This window comes from Pseudopodoces humilis, chromosome 20 (genome assembly GCF_049639895.1).
Source record: "Pseudopodoces humilis isolate 2021_Gansu_Grassland_sample_001 chromosome 20, ASM4963989v1, whole genome shotgun sequence".
NCBI lineage: Eukaryota > Metazoa > Chordata > Aves > Passeriformes > Paridae > Pseudopodoces > Pseudopodoces humilis.
In genome coordinates, this window is record NC_142219.1 from 13,515,449 (window position 1) to 13,534,984 (window position 19,536).

A 19,536-nucleotide genomic window follows, 5' to 3' on the forward strand; every position below is an offset into this window, starting at 1 on the left:
CCTGCCTCCAAAGTTAGTAGCTGCTATAGCTAGAACTTTGGGATCACATGTGTAACTTACACTGGAGAAGTTCCACATCAAATCAGGCATTGAGCTTCCTGGAGTAGTAATGCTCATTTTCCAGAAACAGACAGCTGGAGCAGTCCCAGAGTGCTGCAGCAAAACAAGCTGGCAGATTGTGACCTTCCAAAAGGTCACATGGGACAAGGACAGTCAAGGCTTCAAAAGGCCACTGAACAAAGTGAGAGCTACACAAGAATTCTGTAAAAATACCATTAGTAGTAATCAATGTGGATTTGTGTAACCTCAGTGCTCTGACTGGAACAGGACCTGTGAAGAGGCAGCAGTGCTGGTGTGCTGTAACACCTTCATGAGGCACTTTTGCAAAGAAAACCAAAAGGAACAATATGGAACTGACACTTAAAAATAAAAAAGGCTCAGTACTAGAACTATTGAATCCCTTGAGAACAGGGATTCGACAAGTTTTCTGGTGAGTTATTCCAAGATTGGCTTCCAACACAGAGAGAACACAACTGAATTTGAGGAAAGAGGAACAATGAATCCAGCTGGGGAGATCAGCAGGTAAATCGGGAATAACTGGTATTTCAGTATAACAGAACTACAGTTCTTGGAGTAACTCATGTTAATTCCTCACAACCTTTGGCAGCAGCTGCCAAAGCACAGCAAATCCCTCCAACTTCCCACACAAACCTCCAGGCCAGCTCCAGCTGCCTGCTCCCTCTCCTCCTGGCAGCCCTCTGGGAAGGCAAATCCCACCTGGAAACAAGGCAGGCTTGTGCTCTGTGTCCCTCAGCCACCTCATCAAACCCATAGGACAACAGGATGCTCAAGGTCCCTATCCCAGTGACATTGCCCAGTAAAACACTGCTGGATCACCTGGTGTGTTTAGGTTCCCAAATGGTTTGCTGATACATTTATTGAGCCTAAAACCACACTGCTCTGACTCCAGTGACAAACAAATCCATGTGTGTCAAAACATGTGCAAGTGGATCTTCTGTAGCTGGTGAATAAGGTCAAACTTGGAGTGTATTGTTTCATAGGATTTTAATTTGCATCTCTTCTTTGGAGAACACAGGAAGGGCTAGGGGCAAAGGACATAACAGAATAATGGTGAAAAATGTTTTAAAATATAAGCACTTAGACTGATTTAAACCAAGCCCCATAAAGCTTCTGTGTTCAATACACTAAGTTTTCATCTAGAGACTGAGGGGGTGTCAGGATGGTTCTGATGTTTTTAGAGACAGCCCAGATTTAAAGACTGCAGCCCATATTTACAACATGCAAATGGTTTAGACAGTCCTGAAAACAAAACACAGGCTTGATGTGTTAGACACGTAATGATAAAATCATTTGTGTATTTATAGGACAGACCCCACTAGGTAAACCATAGAATTATTTTCAAGTAAAGAAGATAATAGAATCACAAAATCATTTAGGTTGCAAGAGACCTCTAAGACCATTAACCCAGCACTGCCAACTCACCACTAACCACCAACATGTGGTCCCTTTCAGCCTCAGAGGCTGAAAGAACTGGTTTTTATTTTGGTGAGTAAAATTTTAGTAGAATAAAAACAATATTTTGACTACAAAACAATATCTGTATTGATTTATCAATCAGAAATTAAACCATTCAAAACATTCATTATAGTAATTTTGACTCTAAAAAGGGAAAAACTAGAAACAAAAAAATGAAAACATCTGTGATTATGTCCATAGATACTGGATGATTTTTATCTCTTATTTCCAAGGTCTGTGTGATCCCAGGTCATAGATTACTCGTGGACAGGCACAAGGCCAACAGCACATCAGCTTCATGTGAGCTCTTAGAGTTTAAGAACAGGAGTGAGAACAATTCCCTGCTCCAAGCCTTTGGCCGAGGCAGCTGCCCTTGGCTATGGAAATGGTTTCAGCTGATTCTAAGTTTAATCCAATATTTTCTTCTATAGCCATTCCAAAAATCTCCCCTAAGAAAAAGTACATGAAACCAAACAGTTAAAAGGTTAAAAGAGTTAAAAGGAAGTTTGGGTTAGTTCATGTACTTCTCTGCAACTGTCTGTATTACCCCTAGGTGATTAAAACTACATCTTTTTCTACCTCATTTACCACAAACCCAAAGCAGATGCTGCCACACAGTGAAGCATCTATGTTCTTTGACCTCAGGTTGCCAAGACAGCAAAGAGGGACTGAAAATCCCATCATCATGATAAAGCCAGGGGCCAGTGCTCACAATGCAGCTGTGAATGCCCCACTCGGGCTCCACCGAGCCTGAAAGCTGACACTGAGCAGCCAGGGAGCTCCCACAGCCTCCTGGTCCTGGAACCCCTCCCATAACCACTGGAAATCAGAACATGTTTGCTCAGCAAGTGTTGTGTGAGTTTCCAATGGGGCAGGAAAAAATAAGGGTGCCAGCCAGGACAAATGAAAAGGAAACCATGTCCATGCCTGAAGATGAGGCAGCTGAGGAGAACTGTTGGACTGTAAAAGGAACAGGAGGTGAGGAGGACAGGGGCGATGATAAGCAGCCACTTCAGCCGTCAAAGGTAAACACAGGGTAAAAAAGGCAGAATAGAACTTGGAATGAATGAGGTGGATGGCAGGGATGTTCCTGGTGGCCAGAAGTGGTGATTAAGGTTGTTTTCTCTCCCACGAGACAAAGTCCACTGAAGACATGAAGGACGTTCAAGAAGGAGGCTACAGCAGGTGAGATGTGTGAGGACTGAGGATTGTAAAGCAGTGGATGGAGTGAATGTTGAATTTTGCATGAAAGACACCACCCAGGAAGAACATGGATCTGGCACACAACATGGGATGTGGCATGGCAGAGAAATAAATCAGTATCTCCTTTCTGAGTGTGTACCCATCAAGTACACACTCAGTGTTGGAAGCAGAGGGATTTGGAGTACAGCTGCAGGGTGAGACCAGGAGTAGGGAGATCTATGAATCTTCATCCTGGAGATACACACGGCTGGGGATACCCAAGGATATCTGTAGATGGAGAAGGTGAAGCCTGTGCCAGGAAGGTAAAAAAAGGAACACAAATGTTGGAAGGTTAGGGATGAGTGGTGGTGTCACAAGAAACGTGTGCACAAGTGGAGAGTCCAGAGGAAAGGATGGAGGCTTGAGCCCAGCACAAGTGAGCCTGGTGACACCAGTGCAGAAAAAGGCCCAGGGAGCAGTAACTGGATGGCCATCACAGGAGTGCTGTGAATGCAGGTATGTGCAATTAAATAATAGCTGCTTAAAGTCAGGAGTCAAAATAAAAGAGCAGTAACAAGACTGAAACCAACAAGAAAAGAAATATCTAAAGTCACCAGCAAAGAGAGTCCCCAAACACAGGCTGACGTGGGTGTACATAAGTACAAGATTCCCCTTCAAAAACCATTCCAAGCTTTGCCCGGAAAGCAAACACTGGATACAGCTGGAGATATTTCATTATGTTTTTAAAGGATTAATTTATCTTTCCATTAAAATTATGAAAAATACTTCTGCTGTCACTATTTATGATGCAGAGGAAAAGGTTGTGGCCCACTGTGCCTGACAATGTACCTCCCTGGGCATCACTTCTGCCTGCAGCCTGTGACTGCACCTGGCGTGAGTGTCCCTTTAGTTTACTCACAGGTGCTCTGAATCCTGAATTCCACATTTAAGCCTGTATTGCCTCAGGCATCCTCCTCTCTGTCAGGAGCAATTCTAATTTCAAAAATATTTACAGCTAAACAGAAGCATGGCCATGACCTTGTGATTATACAAAAGATACTACAAAATCAAATTATTATCTCCATCCACGGATATCAGAGACAGGAAAATTAACTGGAAGGGACCTCAGAGAACAATTCCGGACAAAATAAACTTACAAAAAAGTTTATAAAAAATGAGTATGAAAGACTGTACTCTTTTATGGTCCAAACTGCACATTTCTACAGTGCTGTGCCTGCTGAAAGTGGCTTCAGGTGGGACTACCTGACATGAATGTACAAAAGGTTTATAATTTCTTCCTAAAAATTTTAAAATAATAATTTAAAACAGGTTATTTATAATTTCTTCCTAAAAATATTACTTTAAAAATGTGGAGTACTCCAGGGGAGATGACACAAAGGAAAAATTCTCAGCCCAAGGGGCAAGAGGTGTACTGACCCATTTACACATCCCACCCTCCCACCTGCATCCAGGGAAGGAGATGATTCTGGTTCCTGAGCACTTCAAAGCAGTCTGCTGGCAAATCCTCACTGCACACCAACATCACATCTCATGTGCTGGTTCTGGTATGGGTGCATGTGAAACAGAGAAATTAAGAATTAGGAAGAAATGCTTGACTAAAAGGGGTGTCTGACAAAAACCATACCCTGACACCCTAATCCACAAGAACAAGAGTAAAACTGCAAGATGAGATAAGGAGCTAGAATACACAAACAAGATGCAAAGACAAAGGCACCACAGGATAAAGGGGATTCCTCGGACCCTAAGCCGGAAGAAATGGATTTGAAGTCCCAAAAGGCAGCCAAAAGACTGAAAGAGGCATGAAGCTAATTGTAATATGAAGTGAAGACAAGCGGGGTTAGGAAATGAGTATGTATTAGGCGTATCGTGTAAACCTAGTCTGTAAAGGATAAAAAGAGAAAACCTAATCAAAAAGGTGTGCATGCTTTTTGGAGGAGATATCCCCCATGCACGTCAGCGCTGAATAAATTCATACCTGCTCTTATAACTACTCTGCGAGTTATAGAGTCCCTTTATTCCGCACATCACATGGGGCCCTGGTAGGTCCTTGAACCTCCAGCAGAGCAGGCTGGAAAGGGCCCTTGATGTATCCTTGATGTAAAACTTAGGTTGCTCCATCCAGAGGAATGACATCATTTTCATTAGTGGGAAAGACAAATTGCCCATCCCTTGGTTGGGACAGGGGGTGGTCTGTGCTGGTTTAGCACAGGCTGGGAGAGCTGGGGGTGCTCACCTGGAGAGGAGAAGGCTCCAGAGACACCTCAGAGCCCCTTCCAGGGCCTAAAGGGGCTCCAGGAGAGCTGGAGAGGGACTGGGGACAAGGGATGGAGGGACAGGACACAGGGAATGGCTCCCACTGCCAGAGGGCAGGGCTGGATGGGATATTGGGCAGGAATTGTTCCCTGGCAGGGTGGGCAGGCCCTGGCACAGGGTGCCCAGAGCAGCTGGGGCTGCCCCTGGATCCCTGGCAGTGCCCAAGGCCAGGCTGGACATTGGGGCTTGGAGCAGCCTGGGACAGTGGGAGCTTTCCCTGCCATGGCTGGTGTGGCACGCGATGAGCTGCAAGGTCTCTTCCAACCGAAACCATTCTGTGACTCTCTTTGTGGGTAGGGCCCGCGGCTGGGGGCTGCGGGGGCTCACCCGGCTGTCTGGCAGGCTCCGCAGCCGCTGGGACCCGCGCGGTGTCGGGGCTGCGGCCCCGGCCTGGCCCGGCCTGAGGCTCCTCCCTGCGCCCGCGCACCGCCGCCATGGCAACGGGGGCGGGGCCGCGGGGGGCGGGGAAGGCGGGCAGTGCCGGGCGCGCAGTGACCGCGGCCGCTGGCCCCGGGGCCGCCTTTCCTTCTCCTGCCCGCCTTTCACTCCCGGTGCCGCTGTCCTCACCGTGCCCGCCTTTCCTTCTCCTGCCCGCCTTTCACTCCCGGTGCCGCTGTCCTCACCGTGCCCGCCTTTCCTTCTCCTGCCCGCCTTTCACTCCCGGTGCCGCTGTCCTCACCGTGCCCGCCTTTCCTTCTCCTGCCCGCCTTTCACTCCCGGTGCCGCTGTCCTCACCGTGCCCGCCTTTCCTTCTCCTGCCCGCCTTTCACTCCCGGTGCCGCTGTCCTCACCGTGCCCTCCTTTCCCCTCATTGCCGCCATGCCGGGCCCACCCTGCGGGTCCCTGCTCGACTACAAGACTGCCAAGTTCTCGCTGACACGGAACCGGCGGGTGGGGCTGCTGCACCGGCTGCTGCAGCTGAGCGCGCTTGGCTACCTGCTGGGGTAGGCACCCTGCCCTCGGGGTGGCCGGTCCGTGCTGAGGCAGGGACACCCCCCAGCCCTCGGGTCCGGCCGGGGGTCCCTGAGAGCCCCCGCCCCTCCGCAGGTGGGTGCTGCTGCTGCGGAAGGGGTACCAGGAACGCGACGCGGCCCCGCGTGTCGCCGTGGTCACCAAGGTGAAGGGGGCGGTGGCCGCCGAGGCCGGGGGCCGGCGGCTCTGGGACGCTGCGGATCTCACCTGGCCCCCGCAGGTACGGCCGGGCCCCGGGCGGGGAGGTCACACATACAGTCAGTTGTCTTGGCAAGGGGATGCCGCAGGTAGCACTGGCCTCCAATAAGCCCTGGCAAAGCCATTAGTGCTTGTTCCACCCATGGTGTCATAGGGCGTCCCCTTGTACCCGCTCTAGTGTCAGTCCCCGTTGACGGTGCCTTCTTGCTTCCCAGGGGGAAAATGTGCTTTTCCTGGTGACTAACTTCATTGCCACGATCCAGCAAGCCCAAGGCACCTGCCCTGAGGTGAGTGAATGGACCTGCCTCAGCCTGGCCTCACAGGGGTGGGACGGAGCCAGTGGTCCTGCTGCTCAGTGGAACCCAGTGGAAGACCAGATAAAAGGGAAAAATGGATTTATATTCCCACAAAACCTGATTTCCCTCATTCTCACTGCTTCACTTCCTATAAATCATTATCACTGAGCCCAGCACAATAGCTGTTCTAATCTGTGCCCCTCTACTGTAAAAGCTACGTGTTAGGGACAACACTGGAGCTATCTCTGGAAAAGAAAATAAACCTAGGGACCAGAAAGGTATTAAAACCTCAGAGAAGCCTAGGGACCAGAACTGCATGAAGGCCTCCATCCTGAGAGACATTATGAATTCAAGCAACATGGTTACTGACTGCTTTATCCCAATACAGAGTAAGTACAACCAAAATGCAATCAGTACAGGTTTTTTCCACTTTCTCAGGCCCCACACTGGACACCAGTAATTGTATTTGTCCTGGTTTAGAGCAAATTTGGGAGAAAACTTCCTAATGGAGTCCCTCCAGAAAGCAAATTCAAGCGGCTCTTCCCCCAACTGGTTCAGGAAAAATACTTCCTTGGAGAAAAGTGGAAAAAACTGTTTATTTAACAGAAATTGAATAATATTAAAAAATAAAACCTCTCAGTGTTCAAAGAGATGGCAAATCCAGAAGAGTCCTTTTCATGGGGTGTAGCTCAGCTCGCTCAGTCTCTTATCAGTTCCTCTGGTGCTGGAAAGTGCCCGTGCCCAGGCCCTGGTGAGCCACATGCGTGAGCTCCTGGGGTTTGTCTGGGTTTTCAGTCCAGTGCAGGTTTGAAGAGATCCAAGAAAAAAGGAAAATAAACAGTCTGGGGAACTTCTCTGTCTCAGCTAGCTAAAAACTAACTAAAAGCAAAGGAGAGCTCTGTCCTGCTGTCTGTCCATGCTGCAGACAATGCAGTCCAGAGAAGCATGCCGTTTCTGAGTGAGTGCCATTTCTGAAAACAAGCTGTGTGCTTCTTCTTTCTCCCTGTTTGCTCTCAGAGCCAGTCTTAAAGGTGCTGAACTTACATATGTAACATAAACAGAACAGGCGATTGGGGATACCAGCATCATAAAGTCACCCCAGGACAATAAATAGCGCTCTGCAGCACATCTGCACTTGCTCTCTCATACCTTCATGAGCCAAGATGTGTATCCACATGTTCTACCAGAACTATTTGTGGTGGCCGGGACAGGGAACAGGGGGCCTCTCCAGCTCTGAACTCTTTGTGTGGTGGCACTGTATGACCATTTCAGGCTTTCTGCTGCCCTTGAACAAGTGGATGCCTTGGCACACACTCCATGGATACCTGTGTCATGTTTCCTTGATAACTCCCTGCTGCAGGACTAATGCCCATCTTAGTGTCCTGTTTTTAGGAGGAACAGAGCACAAGGTCTAGATGGTTTTCCAAGCTAGCCAGCACTTAATGGTATATGTTCTCTGGTAGAAATCTTCCCTTTAAGGCTGGAGTCAGGCCAGCTCCTTCTCCCAGGCTGGACCCAGCTCAGCAGATGGGAGTAAATGTCCTTTAAGCTGAACCACTGCTGGCACTTTGTACCTAAGCCAAGCACCAATTGCATTAGCTCCCTTTAGCTCCTGCTGTGGCCAAATGCTGCAGGGGAGGAGAAACACTGGGCTTGGATTGGGGAAAATGGCACCAATGATCCATCTTTAAAACGCTGAGAACTACTAAAGTCCCAATAGGGAGGAAGACAAGTGCTGTAGGACATTTCAAGGTTCTCACAGGCAGCCACAGGCACCTCTGGTTTTGCAGTGTGCAAGCCAAGGACACACAGAGCTGAGGATTTCATTCCAGAGCTGGGGTGTGTGTTGGTGTGTATCCCAGCCTACATCCTGTGCTGGTCTCCAAGAGTTCCTCTGTTCCTGGCATTTGGGCTGTAGATGACATTCATATTTGGAAAGCTTTAAATATTTAGCAGCTTTTGGCTTTGCAGGGAGTTTGAATCATCTTAATATTCTTGACAACCAGAGTATTTGGTGCTTGCAGATGAGTGTGTGTGTGGCCAGAGGCAGCACCAAATGTGAGCCAAACTGTTTCAGCAGCTGTACATGCACTTAAGTCTTTGCACCCTTTTATCCCTTTATGTTCCAATGTTTGTCTTCCTTTTCAGACTACCAAGTTCATTCCTTTCCATGCCTTCTCTTCCTCCCCTACATAGCCCCTTCCCTAAACACCTTGGGCAATTGCCAGATGTTCTCCTGCATCCCATAATGACTTCAGACCCCACCCATCCCAAAGATACTGCTCCTCTCAGATCATATTGGTGGGTTTTACACCTGAATGAGGGGCTGAGGCTGTCCTGGGGCAGCTTGGGGAAGGCCTGAACAGAACCTCACTTTTGACTCCATAATTGAGGATTCCCCTCCTGCATCTGGGCCTCTGTGCCCCCCAGGGCTTGGGGGAGGTGGGTTTCTGATGAGCTGGTGATTCCTGTCATGGCCTGGGGTAGCTAGGGGAGGTGTTAGTGGTATTTCCCCAACTACCATCATCTCTCTGTGTTTGAATAAAAGATTTTTACTGCTCCTGACAATCAGGTAGGTCCAGAGTAAGGGTTAAGCTTTTCCTGTCTCTTGTAAAACTTCTTTTATGCTGGATTTAGGGTCTACTAAGCTCTCCTCCAGGGAATTCATCATAGTACTTTACAAGGTGTTTAATGGGCTCAGTCATTAGGGCCTTCCTGAATCTCTCAGTGCTGGTTCCCAGTTCCATCTGAAAGGTCTGAGGTAGCTCCTGAGGCTTCCTCTGCCACTGAGCAGTAGGACACAAGTGCTCTGGAGAGGAAGGATTGTCCCTTGGACATGCCTCTCTTCTGACTGGCTAGAGGCTGGTGAATGTTCATCTCTAATTATGTGGGAAGTACTTGGAGATGCAGGAGCAGCAGTGCAGCAATGGGGGGGAGTGACAGCATGGCCTCAGGTAGCTGCACAACACAGTGACAGCACTTCTCTCTGTCCCTCACAGAGCCCCTCTGTCCTCGACGGGATGTGCAAAGAAGATGCAGATTGTCCCATGGGAAACCCTGTGGTTCATGGCAATGGTACTGGGCGTTTTGCTAAAGAAACAAAAACCTAGAATGGTTTGGGTTAAAATGGAACTTAAAGCTCATCCAGTTCCACCCCCTGCAATGGACAGGGACACCTTCCGCTATCCCAGGTTGCTCTGAGTCCTTTCCAGCCTGGCCTTGGGCAGTGCCAGGGATCCAGGGGCAGCCACAGCTGCTCTGGGCACCCTGTGCCAGGGCCTCACCACCGTCAAGAATTTCTTCCCAATACCCCACCTCAACCTGCCTTTGCCACTGGGAAGCCATTTCCCCTTATCCTGTCCCTCCAGGCCCTTGTCCCAATTCCCTCTCCAGCTCTCTTGGAGCCCTTTTAGGCACTAGAAGGGACTCTGAGGTCTCTCCAAAGTCTTCTCCGGGTGATCAACCCCAACTCTCTCAGCCTGTCTTATATTGTTTCCTTTCTAGGCATAAAAACTGGGAAATGTTTGATGTTCAACACCACTCATTCCACCTGTGAGATCTATGGCTGGTGCCCTGTGGAGAATGGCACCCTGCCCAGGTAATCACACATGAGGAGACAGCAGATAATTGGGAGCTTTGGCTCCCTCCCTCTGCATTACCAGGAGTCTGACTATACTTGCCCAAAGGGCAGCCAGGCTCAGGGAGACCTCTGACATTGACCTTCTTGTCAGTTAAACTCAGAGGACTTCACCTAAGAGCACTTCTTGCACCTGTCCATTGTAGCCAAAATTCTGGGGTTGCAGGAGAGATTGCAGGGATCGGGAAATGGGGCCTTGACCACTGTGCAAGACATGACTTTGTTGGTGGTTGTTTTCTAGGAAACCACTTCTGACTGAGGCAGAGAATTTCACTATTTTTATAAAAAATACTGTCCACTTCACCAAATTTAACTTCTCCAAGTAAGTACAGTACTTTCCAGCTGGGCTGAGCAGGCAGCCTGGTCCAGCCTTGGCACCAAGCCTGTCATGGGGCTAAGGAGCTGAAGCACTCGTGGAGCCAGTGGCACCCAGGGCAGGTAGTGCTGGGCCAGTTAGAACAGGACAGGTTTTGAGGTGAATACAGGTCATTGCAGGTGTGCTGGGTGTGCAGCTCTAAGAGCAGTGGGATGGGGACCTCAGAGAAAGGGATTGGTGTCCATTTGCCCATGTAGAGCACTGCAAAGAGCTGGATAAGGCCAGCCAATTCCTAAACTCTCATTTGGAAATGAAACTAATATTTTTTTCTTTTAGTCCTTGCAAAGTGCTTTCACAGAAGGCCCCACAGCCCCAGCACACTGACTGTCCTGCCCTACTGTGGCAGGAGATGTGGCATGAACTGTCCCTGGTGTTAACCCTAGCAGTGACTAGAGCTGGGTGCTGGGAAGAAACAAAGGAGTACAAAGAGGTGGAAGGGAATGTCATGGCACATGCTATAGAGAATAACTCCATGGGAGATTCCTCTGGGCTGGTTTTTCTCCATCTGAGGCTTTAGGCAAGGCATTGACTGTCCCCCCACCAATGCACTGGTGGGCCCAATCCAATGTGAGGGTCCCCTTTGCAGTCCCACAGCTGGGCTCCATTACCTCCCACACCCCTGCCCCCCCTCTCTCCTGTCTCAGGTGCAACACTTTACAAACAACTGACTCCAGCTATTTCAAGAGCTGCACATATGATCCCGTCTTCAACCCCTCCTGCCCTGTGTTCCGTGTCCGTGACATGGTGGAGGCAGCTGGAGAGAACTTTGGAGACCTCGCACTGCTGGTACTTGTTTTTTATGTAACTATGGAAGGTAACTCAAAATTCCTCAAGGATGTGAGCAAGAAGCAGAGGATTGACCTGAAATGCTAAGGGAATATGTGATCTGGGAATGTCTGAACAGTTAATGACTCAGCCAATCTGATCCCATGCTTCTCCTGGAATAAAATGTGTTTTGCAGGGAGGAAGCATCAGAGTTCTTATTGAGTGGAACTGCGACCTGGACCACCCCGCTACCCAGTGCCAGCCACAGTATTCCTTCAGCCTGCAGGACAGGAGGTACAATTTCAGGTAAAGATGCTGGGACAGTGGCTACACAGGCCTGTGAGGTCAGCACATGGCAGTTGTTTGAGATTTCAGTTCTGATGGATGTTTTGAAAGGAGCAGCAGGGCCAGCAAGTTTGCCTTGGTCAGTTCACAGATGACACTGAGCTGGGTGGGAGTGTGGACCAGCTGGAGGGCAGGAAGCTGTACAGAGGGAACTGGACAGGCTGGATCCATGGGCCGAGGCCAATGGTATGAGGTTCAATAAGGTCGTGTCAGATCCTGCACAGGGCTCACAACAACCCCATGGAATGCTCCAGGCTGGGGCAGAGTGGCTGGAAAGCTGCAGGCAGAAAAGGACCTGAAGGTGAACATGAGCCCAGGTGTGCCCAAGTGAGCAAGAAGGCCACGGGTACCTGATCTGTGCCAGCCCCGATATGGCAGCACAGGGAAAAGTGCGTGTTCCCTGTGCTAGCCCTGCTGGGGCACCTCCAGTCCTGGCAGATCTGAGCCCCTTCTGACAAGAGAGACCTGCAGGGGCTGCAGCGTGTCCAGGGCAGGGAACGGAGCTGGGGAAGGGGCTGGAGCCCCAGGAGCGGCTGAGGGAGCTGGGAAAGGGGCTCAGCCTGGAGAAAAGGAGGCTCAGGGGGCCCTTCTGGCTCTGCACAACTCCCTGCCAGGAGGGGACAGCCAGGGAGCGTCAGGCTCTGCTCCCAGGCAACAAGGAGCTTTATTGGAGGGAACAGCCTGAAGTTGCGCTAAAGGGAGTGTTTAGATCGGATGTTAGAAAAAATCTTTTCACTGAAAGGTTTGTCCAGCCCTGGTGCAGATGCCTAGGGCAGTGGTGGAGTCTCCATCCCTGGAGGGATTTAAAAGCTGTGCAGATGTGGCACATTGGACATGGTGGACATGGGTTAATGCTGGGTTAACTGGACTTAATGATCTTAGAGGCCTTTTCCAATGATTCAGTGATTCCAAGGCAACAAAAAATGGTAACTCAGGGCAGGGCCTGTCAGTACAGGGATGCTGTGGCAGTTCCCATACTTCGAAGCTCTGTTGTGTTTGGAGCTGAGCAGGGCATTACCTGCCTGAGAGAAGGTAATGTGACTGTCCCCACCTGAACTGGGCACACTGAGAGCTGCATGCTCCCAGTGACCCAGATTGGGTGCTGAGGGGATGCTGATGCCCAGCTGTTGGTGCCAGCAAGTCATTGCTGCCCATGTATGCCCAGTTCCCAGCCTGGAGGACACCCAGGAACCCACCAGCCCAGCAATCCTTTGGCACTAGCACCCACTTCCCTCCCTGCCTTCATGGAGCTGCCTTGCTGAGCCATGCCCATCTCCCACAGAACTGCCTCCTACTACTGGGGCTCGCAGCGGGAGCTGTACCGAAACCTGCTGAAACTCTATGGGATCCGCTTTGACCTCTCCGTGCACGGCCAGGTACTGTGAGCTCCTCAGCCCCAGGGCTGACTCCTCACACCACTGCTTCCACTCTACCCCCATCGTTTCTGCTACCATCACTTCTCCCCACCTGGGTGAGCTCTTCACTTCTTTCCAGAGTTTCCTAACCAGAGCAGGAGAAAACAGTCTCTCCCATTTGAAGAAAAACTTTTTGGTAACGCTCTGAGGAGGGAGACTTCCCTCTCTGAGGGTCTGACATGAGGGCTGTGAAGTGTTCAGTAGGCAAGGTCTGGGCTTGTAGGTGTCTCTCTGAGGATCTTATGGTGGGAGTACCCTGAGAAAGATAAACCTGAACTCTAATGAACCTGGACAATTAATCCCTTCTTGATTAAAAGTACCTTCAGAGGGAAAAGGTGTCACATGATCAAAGCTGGACATTCCCCAGCCGTGCGCACTGAGAGCCCAGAAATTGTCCATGTCCTGGACTCATCCCCAGCAGTGTGGGCAGGAGGTAAAGCAGAGATTCTGATTCTCTGCCCTGCTTAGGTGCAGTGCTGCCTCCAGCTCTGGTGTCCCAAACACCAGAAGGATTTGGAGCTGCTAGAGTGAGCCCAGAGGAGGGCACGGAGATGCTCAAGGGCTGGAGCCCCTCTGCTCTGGAGCCAGGCTGGGAGAGCTGGGGGTGTTCACTTGGAGAAGGCTCCGGGGAGACCTCAGAGCCCCTTTCAGGGCCTAAAGGTGCTCAAGGAGAGCTGGAGAGGGACTGGGGACAAGGGATGGAGGGACAGGACACAGGGAAATGGTTTCCCAGTGGCAGAGGGCAGGGAGAGATGGAATATTGGGAAGGAATTGTTCCCTGTTAGGGTGATGATGCCCAGACACAGGGTGCTCAGAGAAGCTGTGACTGCCCCATACCTGAAATTTCCAAGGCCAGGCTGGACAGGACTTGGAGCAGCCTGGAATAGTGGAAGGTGTCCCCTGTCCATGTCAGAGGGTGGAATGAGATGAGCTTTAAGGTCTCTTCCAACCCAAACTATTCCATGTTTCTATGATTGTTGATGCTACCCTATGCAGCATCACTCACAAATTTAGTGCTTAGCTTTCCAAAGAGGAAGCCTGTGCTGAGAGCACTTCCCCCACTGAGAGATGTTCACAGCTGGTCTTTTGTGCTCAGCAGTGCCCTTTGCACCTGAAGAAGGTGAAGCACACTGTGCAGGAGAGGGTGTACCACCTCTAGGCTGAGAGAGCAGGAGAGAACAGGAGCTGTGAAGCAGGAGAGAACAGCCAGAAGGGAAACCACCAGACTCATTTTTGAAGGGAGGGACACATCACACCATGGTTGTGTTTGCTGGGATGTGGCTCCATGGGTGGCAGCTGCAGCAAGAGGGAGGTTCCTGCTATGCCTGCAGGAGCAAGTGGGTCACAGTAACCTCTGCTGCTTCTAGGTCATCAGGCACCTCTGTCCCTTCTTTGACAGCCTAAGGGGGTTGGAGTCAGCACAACAGCAGTTCCTACAAATGGGCATGGGGAAATATCCCTGCATCCTCCAAGTACCTCCTGACTTTGAGCACACTGCCCCACATGGCTCAGTCCACAACCTTCTCACCCCTCTGACCACTCTCCACCCTCTCTTACCCCTCCACTGTTTCTCACCAGGCTGGGAAGTTCAGCATTGTTCCTACTGCCGTGAGCTTTGGCACCAGCATCGCCTTCTTTGGTGCTGTGAGTACTCTTGATACACCCTTTTTCTTCCATCTGTGGCTTGGGATTTGCCACTTCTCAGTTGTTTCCCTGCCTGCCTGGGCACAAAGCTTCCTTAGTGCCAGCCAGCACAGAGGGGAGATGGTCTGGCACGGTGTCAGCTCAGGTCTCCCTGTGACCATTAGTAATGACACCACTGGATTGGGATCTTGAGTGCTGTCATGGTCACATCCTATGGAGGTCATGTTTTTGTGTGAATCCTGGGGCAGAGTATCACTGGGATGCTGGCAGCAGGAGAGAGCAGCTCTTCTCTGCTTCTCCTCTGACTCAGAAGGGACCCAGTGTCCTGTCACTATGGTGGAGCAGCCCCTTGTAGAGCCCTTCTCTGGCTCTACCCTTCCAGCAGAGTAACAGGGAGGTCCCTCACCTGCCCCCCTTTTCTCACTGACATGCTCATCCCAGTCCATATGTGACTGTGAGGGTGCTGGAACAGCCCTCCCTGTCCATCCATTGCAGCCTGGGGATCCTGTCTGACCTCCTGGGACCAGGTTGGGTCAGAGAGGAGCCAGTGGAGGTGGCTGGAGGCAGGGCTGGCTCACTGCCCCAGCAAATGCTCACAGCTGGCTGCAGGGCTCCGTAGGAGCCAGGATGGAAAGCCAGGCATTCCTGTGAGAAGTTCCTTGTCTTCAATGTTTGTCTGTCTCCAGGCTACAATAGTCTGTGACCTGGTTCTGCTCTACCTGGATGCAAAGGCTGACCTTTATTGGAAGGGGAAGTTTGAGGAGGTAAGGATAGGGCCATATGGGGGAGAGGAGGTTTTGAAGTGAATCATTTTGGATTTAATGATTTTCTGCCTTTTGGTTACAACTCAGTTCCCAAGACCAGGGAAAAACCTAGTGGAGCAGCTCTTAGTCTCCAACTTTTGGGCTTGGTTGCCAGTCTGAACTGGGAGAGGGATCCAGCTGGTGCCAAGGGTCAGGGAAAGTTGCACCATGACCTCAGCTACTGTCAAAACATCAGTGGGTTGCCATGGGGACCTTACCTGGAAAACCAACACAGCTTCATGCTTTTTCACCCTCTTCCAAATGGAATCTGTTGGAACTCTCTGCACAGAGACGCCAGCTCTTAGTGCACATTCTGTTCTGTGGTTCATTGACAGGTTTATGTGCCAAGCATGATTCCATTGTGGAAATTCGCTACCCTGGTCAATCAGGGAATCACAGGGAGGCCCCTACAGACCAGTAGAGCTTGCAGCCCTGCCTCACGTCATCTCCAGCTTTTTCTGGCCAAATCTTAGAAGCCTCTGAGGCATGAGATCCCCCATCTCCTGGTGAACTGTCCCAAAGCTGCACCATCCTATGCAGGGGCAGGGGGGGAAACTTTCCTAATGCCTGATCTCAAATCCAGAGTGGAGTGAGGGTCCTGGACAGTGAATCTGGTTGCATGGAACCAAGCAGAGTACCCAAGGACCACCTGGGCTGCCTCCATGGCTGCTGTATACTGATGTCCCTGTTCATTTTGCAGGCAAGACCCCCTAAAGGTAAGCCTGGGGCCACAGCTTAGGGACATTGGGAATGCTCCACCACAAACACCCTCCCCTCCAGAGCCACCTCCAGGTAGATATGATGGGGGACCCCTGGTGGAGGTGGGCCAGTCCTGGCACGGCCGGAGTTAGGGTCTGCCTTTCCTGGAGAAGCACTGGCAGCAGCAGCAGTTCTTGGCTCCTGGAGCACAAAGCCATCCCAGTGGCAGCTCACAGCACTGACAGCTGGTGCTGGAGCAGAGCTGCCCCAGAACCAGAGCGTGCTGGGGAGCAGCTGATCCTGCTTGGCACAACAGGCTTAAAGAATTTTGCACTTCTCCATGTTCCAATGGCCATGGGCCTTGATTTCCCTTGAAAAACAGGGATGCAATGGAATAAAGCTGTTCTGGAAGCAGTAGGAGGCTCTGCTCTGTCTCTAGCCCTGGAGAGACTGTAAGCTTGTGGAGTGCTGCTGCTCTTGCACCTCACGGCACCCTGCAAGCTTTCAGCTAGGATGGCTTCATGTGGGCCACCTGGATTCTCAGAAGCCCCCTGGGAAGTTCAGGGAGGGTTTAGGGGCCTAGCTTAAATTTACAGCCCTGGGTTGGTACTTCCTAGGGGTGTGCAGTGGTTCCTGCACCCTGGTTCCTGCCTCCTTCCAGGGCTGATGCTCAGCAAGGACAGGCACAGCCCTGGGGTAAACTGGAACATTTCAGAGGTGCTGAGCCCTCAATCCCACTTTCCCAAGGCTGTGTTGGCTGGTGCAGGGCAAGGGTCAGCTGGGCTGTGCCTGGGTGCTGCCTCTGGGGGCTCCACAAAGCTCAGAAACAGTGTCTGCGGGTTTGAGCCTGTTTAATGCTCCCTGCCAGGACCAGCTGTGTGGGGTGGAGGGGTCCTGCAGCACCACGCCATCTCGGCTGCCTGTCCCCTTGTGCCCCCCAGCTCCAGCCGCTCCCCCCCACCCTCCAGGAACTGCCGCAGGTGAAACTGTGCCGCCAGCTGCTTGGTCATGATCCTCAGCGCCAGGAAGGCAGCCACCATTTCAAGGAGGAGGAAGACCAGGAACAAGCTGTGCATGGGCACCTCCAGCGGCAAGTGGATGACCTGGCTGTCTGTCAGCAGGAAGAGGAGGAGGGGCAGCTGGATCAGGAAGGAGAGGAGCAGGAATCCAGCCAGCTCGGGCACCTGCAGGATCAGAACCTGATGAGAGGAGGCAGTGGTGGGCTGGGGGGACCCTCTGTGCCCCTGGAGCTTCCTGCATCAGCCTTTGCTGGCCTTGGCACCCGGGAACCAGGGATGTCCCTGCCACGTGGAGCTTTGGTCAGATGCTGTCAACACCCCGCCCAGTGCTTAAGGGTAACACAGGAGAGATACAGCAGGAGGGCAAATGGGTCCCCTTCATTCTCTCTCTCCAGGTCATGCCTGCACCCATGATTCTCTTCTGGGACAGCTCCAGGTAGAACTCCAGAGGAAGGACAGTGATGGGCACTTGGGTCCTAAGTGAGGGGATATCCAGTTCCCCCATTTGGGCTGATCCTCACTAAGCATGAGGGCCTTTGTGGCCAGGGCAGGCAGTGCTTACCTTCTCCTGGAGGTTTCCCAGGTAGCCCAGGTAGAGGCGGGAGCCCTCAGCCAGTGAGAGGATTAGGAAGGCTGTGACCAGCAGGAACTGGTAGTGCCAAGGCAGCAGGTGGTACTGTAATGGGGGCACAGCCTTGTCCGAGTCCAGCTGTCCATGCCCAGTTTCCCTTTACCTGTGCACCATTCCCTGTTCTCTATGCCCAGCTCCCTGTGCCCTCCTTTCCATACCCAGCTCTCCATGCTCTGCCAGCTCTCACCATGCTGGTGCCTAGCTCTGCCTACACTTCCCAACCATGTTAACCGTTCCTGCCTGGTTAGTTCATGAGTTCCATCTCTAGCAGAGATGAGCAATATTTTCTCATTGGGGTCAGGGCATTTTGGGGATCCATTAATTCTGAAGAGGCTCCTCTGTCCCCTGCCCACATTGTCCCCCACCCAAGCCCAGGGAGAGTTGGCAGGAGCAGCTCCCCCCATCCCTGCATGCCCCATGGGATGGTACCTTTAGGTGCAGCATAATCCCCTCAGCCAGGCACCAGACTGGGAAGTAGTAGACGTTGAAGTAGAGCATCACCTGGAGGGGCAGGCTGGACAACACCTCGTGAGCTAGGCAGGACAGGCAGGGATGAGCAGGCTGCTCACCAGCCCTGAGGTCCCCCTGCCCCTGGAGTCCCTCACAGCTTGCAGAGGGGAGCAACAGACCCTGGGTCCCACAAACAGCTGATTCCAGCAAATGTTCTTATTTTTGCTCCCCTCTTTGGTGGGTGCTGCTGCCTCAGAGGCACCCAGGTGCTTTGGTGATGTGCTGAGCAGGGTCACGGTGATGGACAGCCCCTGTTCCCAAGCCCCCTCCGCAGAGCCCTTCTGCCCATACCTGGCTGGTAGGTGTGGGCGGTGCCACTATCCCACGTCTTGTTGTTGATGAAGAGGGAGCCACTGAAGACCACCAAGCCCCGGCGCAGGCTGGGGGGCAGCGGGGTGGGTGCAGCCATGGACAGCAGCTGAGCCCTGCTCACCCCAGCCCGGCTCAGCTGGGATTAGCCAGGAGGGAATCAATGAGATGACAGGCCAGGCTAATGCGCAGGGCCAGACGCCCATTGGCTCCCTGGGGACAGGGTTGCTGAGCTGGAAGGGGAATCTGGGGAAGCGACCTTCAAACACCAAGCCCACACAGGAATCACAAGATGGAGTTGCAAGGAAATCACAAGTCACAGAGCATCACCCCTCTGCAGCACCTTTAGGGGGTGACGGCTGGTTGTATCTGTCACTGTGACTTGCAGCAACTGCACCCTCTCCCAGCCAGGCTCTATCAACACAAATATTGCTCAAAGACCCCTGACAGATGAGGATGCCTCATGAGAGCATGGTTCTCTTCCCCTGAAATGCTTCTTCAAGGCCTCCAGGTTCACAGAGCATTTAACCACCACTGTGAATTCCCTGAGCCCCATCCAGGCTCAGAGGTGCTAGGGAGGGCAGTGGGGGATGACATGTTAGGGGGTGGTTGAGCCAGAGGTGAATGGCAGGGAAAAGTTCTTCAGTAACTTCAAGTTTAAAATCACAGATTAAGGTGGGAAAAGCCCTCTAAGATCATGAGGTCAAACCATTAGCACAACACTGCCAGGGCCACTACTAAACCATGTCCCCTAGTGCTACAGCTACACATTTTTTGAACGCTTCCAGGGATGAAGACTCAACCACTGCCTTGTGCAGCCTGTGTAAGAGCTGGACTGCCCTTTCCATGAAGAAATTTTCCCAAT

At 51.7% G+C, this 19,536-nt stretch overlaps 2 protein-coding genes across 4 annotated transcripts; one reads left to right on the forward strand and one right to left on the reverse strand.

Annotated features, from left to right (window-relative positions):
• Positions 1-5,740: 5,740 nt before the first annotated feature.
• On the forward strand, positions 5,741-17,133 carry P2RX6 (purinergic receptor P2X 6). Of its 3 annotated transcripts, none has more exons than XM_014253931.2 (12): positions 5,741-5,996; positions 6,100-6,244; positions 6,438-6,509; positions 9,518-9,593; positions 10,023-10,116; positions 10,397-10,477; positions 11,176-11,317; positions 11,493-11,602; positions 12,924-13,017; positions 14,635-14,700; positions 15,387-15,464; positions 16,087-17,133. In XM_014253931.2, exons 1-12 carry the CDS (start codon positions 5,872-5,874, stop codon positions 16,240-16,242), a joined length of 1,239 nt encoding a protein of 412 aa, XP_014109406.1. In that variant the 5' UTR covers positions 5,741-5,871; the 3' UTR covers positions 16,243-17,133. The 3 variants fall into 3 exon arrangements, with proteins under 3 accessions (XP_014109406.1, XP_014109408.1, XP_014109407.1); XM_014253933.2 differs by having other exon boundaries at positions 16,204-17,133; XM_014253932.2 differs by having other exon boundaries at positions 15,839-16,213.
• On the reverse strand, positions 17,054-19,194 carry LOC102100730 (transmembrane protein 17B-like). The gene is made up of 4 exons (XM_005524639.3): positions 18,654-19,194; positions 18,282-18,385; positions 17,784-17,897; positions 17,054-17,386 (listed from the first exon to the last, which is right to left on the reverse strand). Exons 1-4 carry the CDS (start codon positions 18,769-18,771, stop codon positions 17,054-17,056), a joined length of 669 nt encoding a protein of 222 aa, XP_005524696.3. The 5' UTR covers positions 18,772-19,194.
• Between the last annotated feature and the right edge of the window lie 342 nt (positions 19,195-19,536).

Bases quoted from the DNA above. Each gene is read 5' to 3' on its own strand.
- P2RX6 (XM_014253931.2), top strand. From the start codon at position 5,872: ATGCCGGGCCCACCCTGCGGGTCCCTGCTCGACTACAAGACTGCCAAG. The intron at 10,117-10,396 runs GTAATCACACAT...GTTGTTTTCTAG, and splicing joins GAGAATGGCACCCTGCCCAG to GAAACCACTTCTGACTGAGG. The intron at 14,701-15,386 runs GTGAGTACTCTT...GTCTGTCTCCAG, and splicing joins GCATCGCCTTCTTTGGTGCT to GCTACAATAGTCTGTGACCT.
- LOC102100730 (XM_005524639.3), bottom strand. From the start codon at position 18,771: ATGGCTGCACCCACCCCGCTGCCCCCCAGCCTGCGCCGGGGCTTGGTG. The intron at 18,386-18,653 runs GTATGGGCAGAA...TGTCCTGCCTAG, and splicing joins CGCCCACACCTACCAGCCAG to CTCACGAGGTGTTGTCCAGC. The intron at 17,898-18,281 runs GTACCATCCCAT...CCCCCATTACAG, and splicing joins GGATTATGCTGCACCTAAAG to TACCACCTGCTGCCTTGGCA.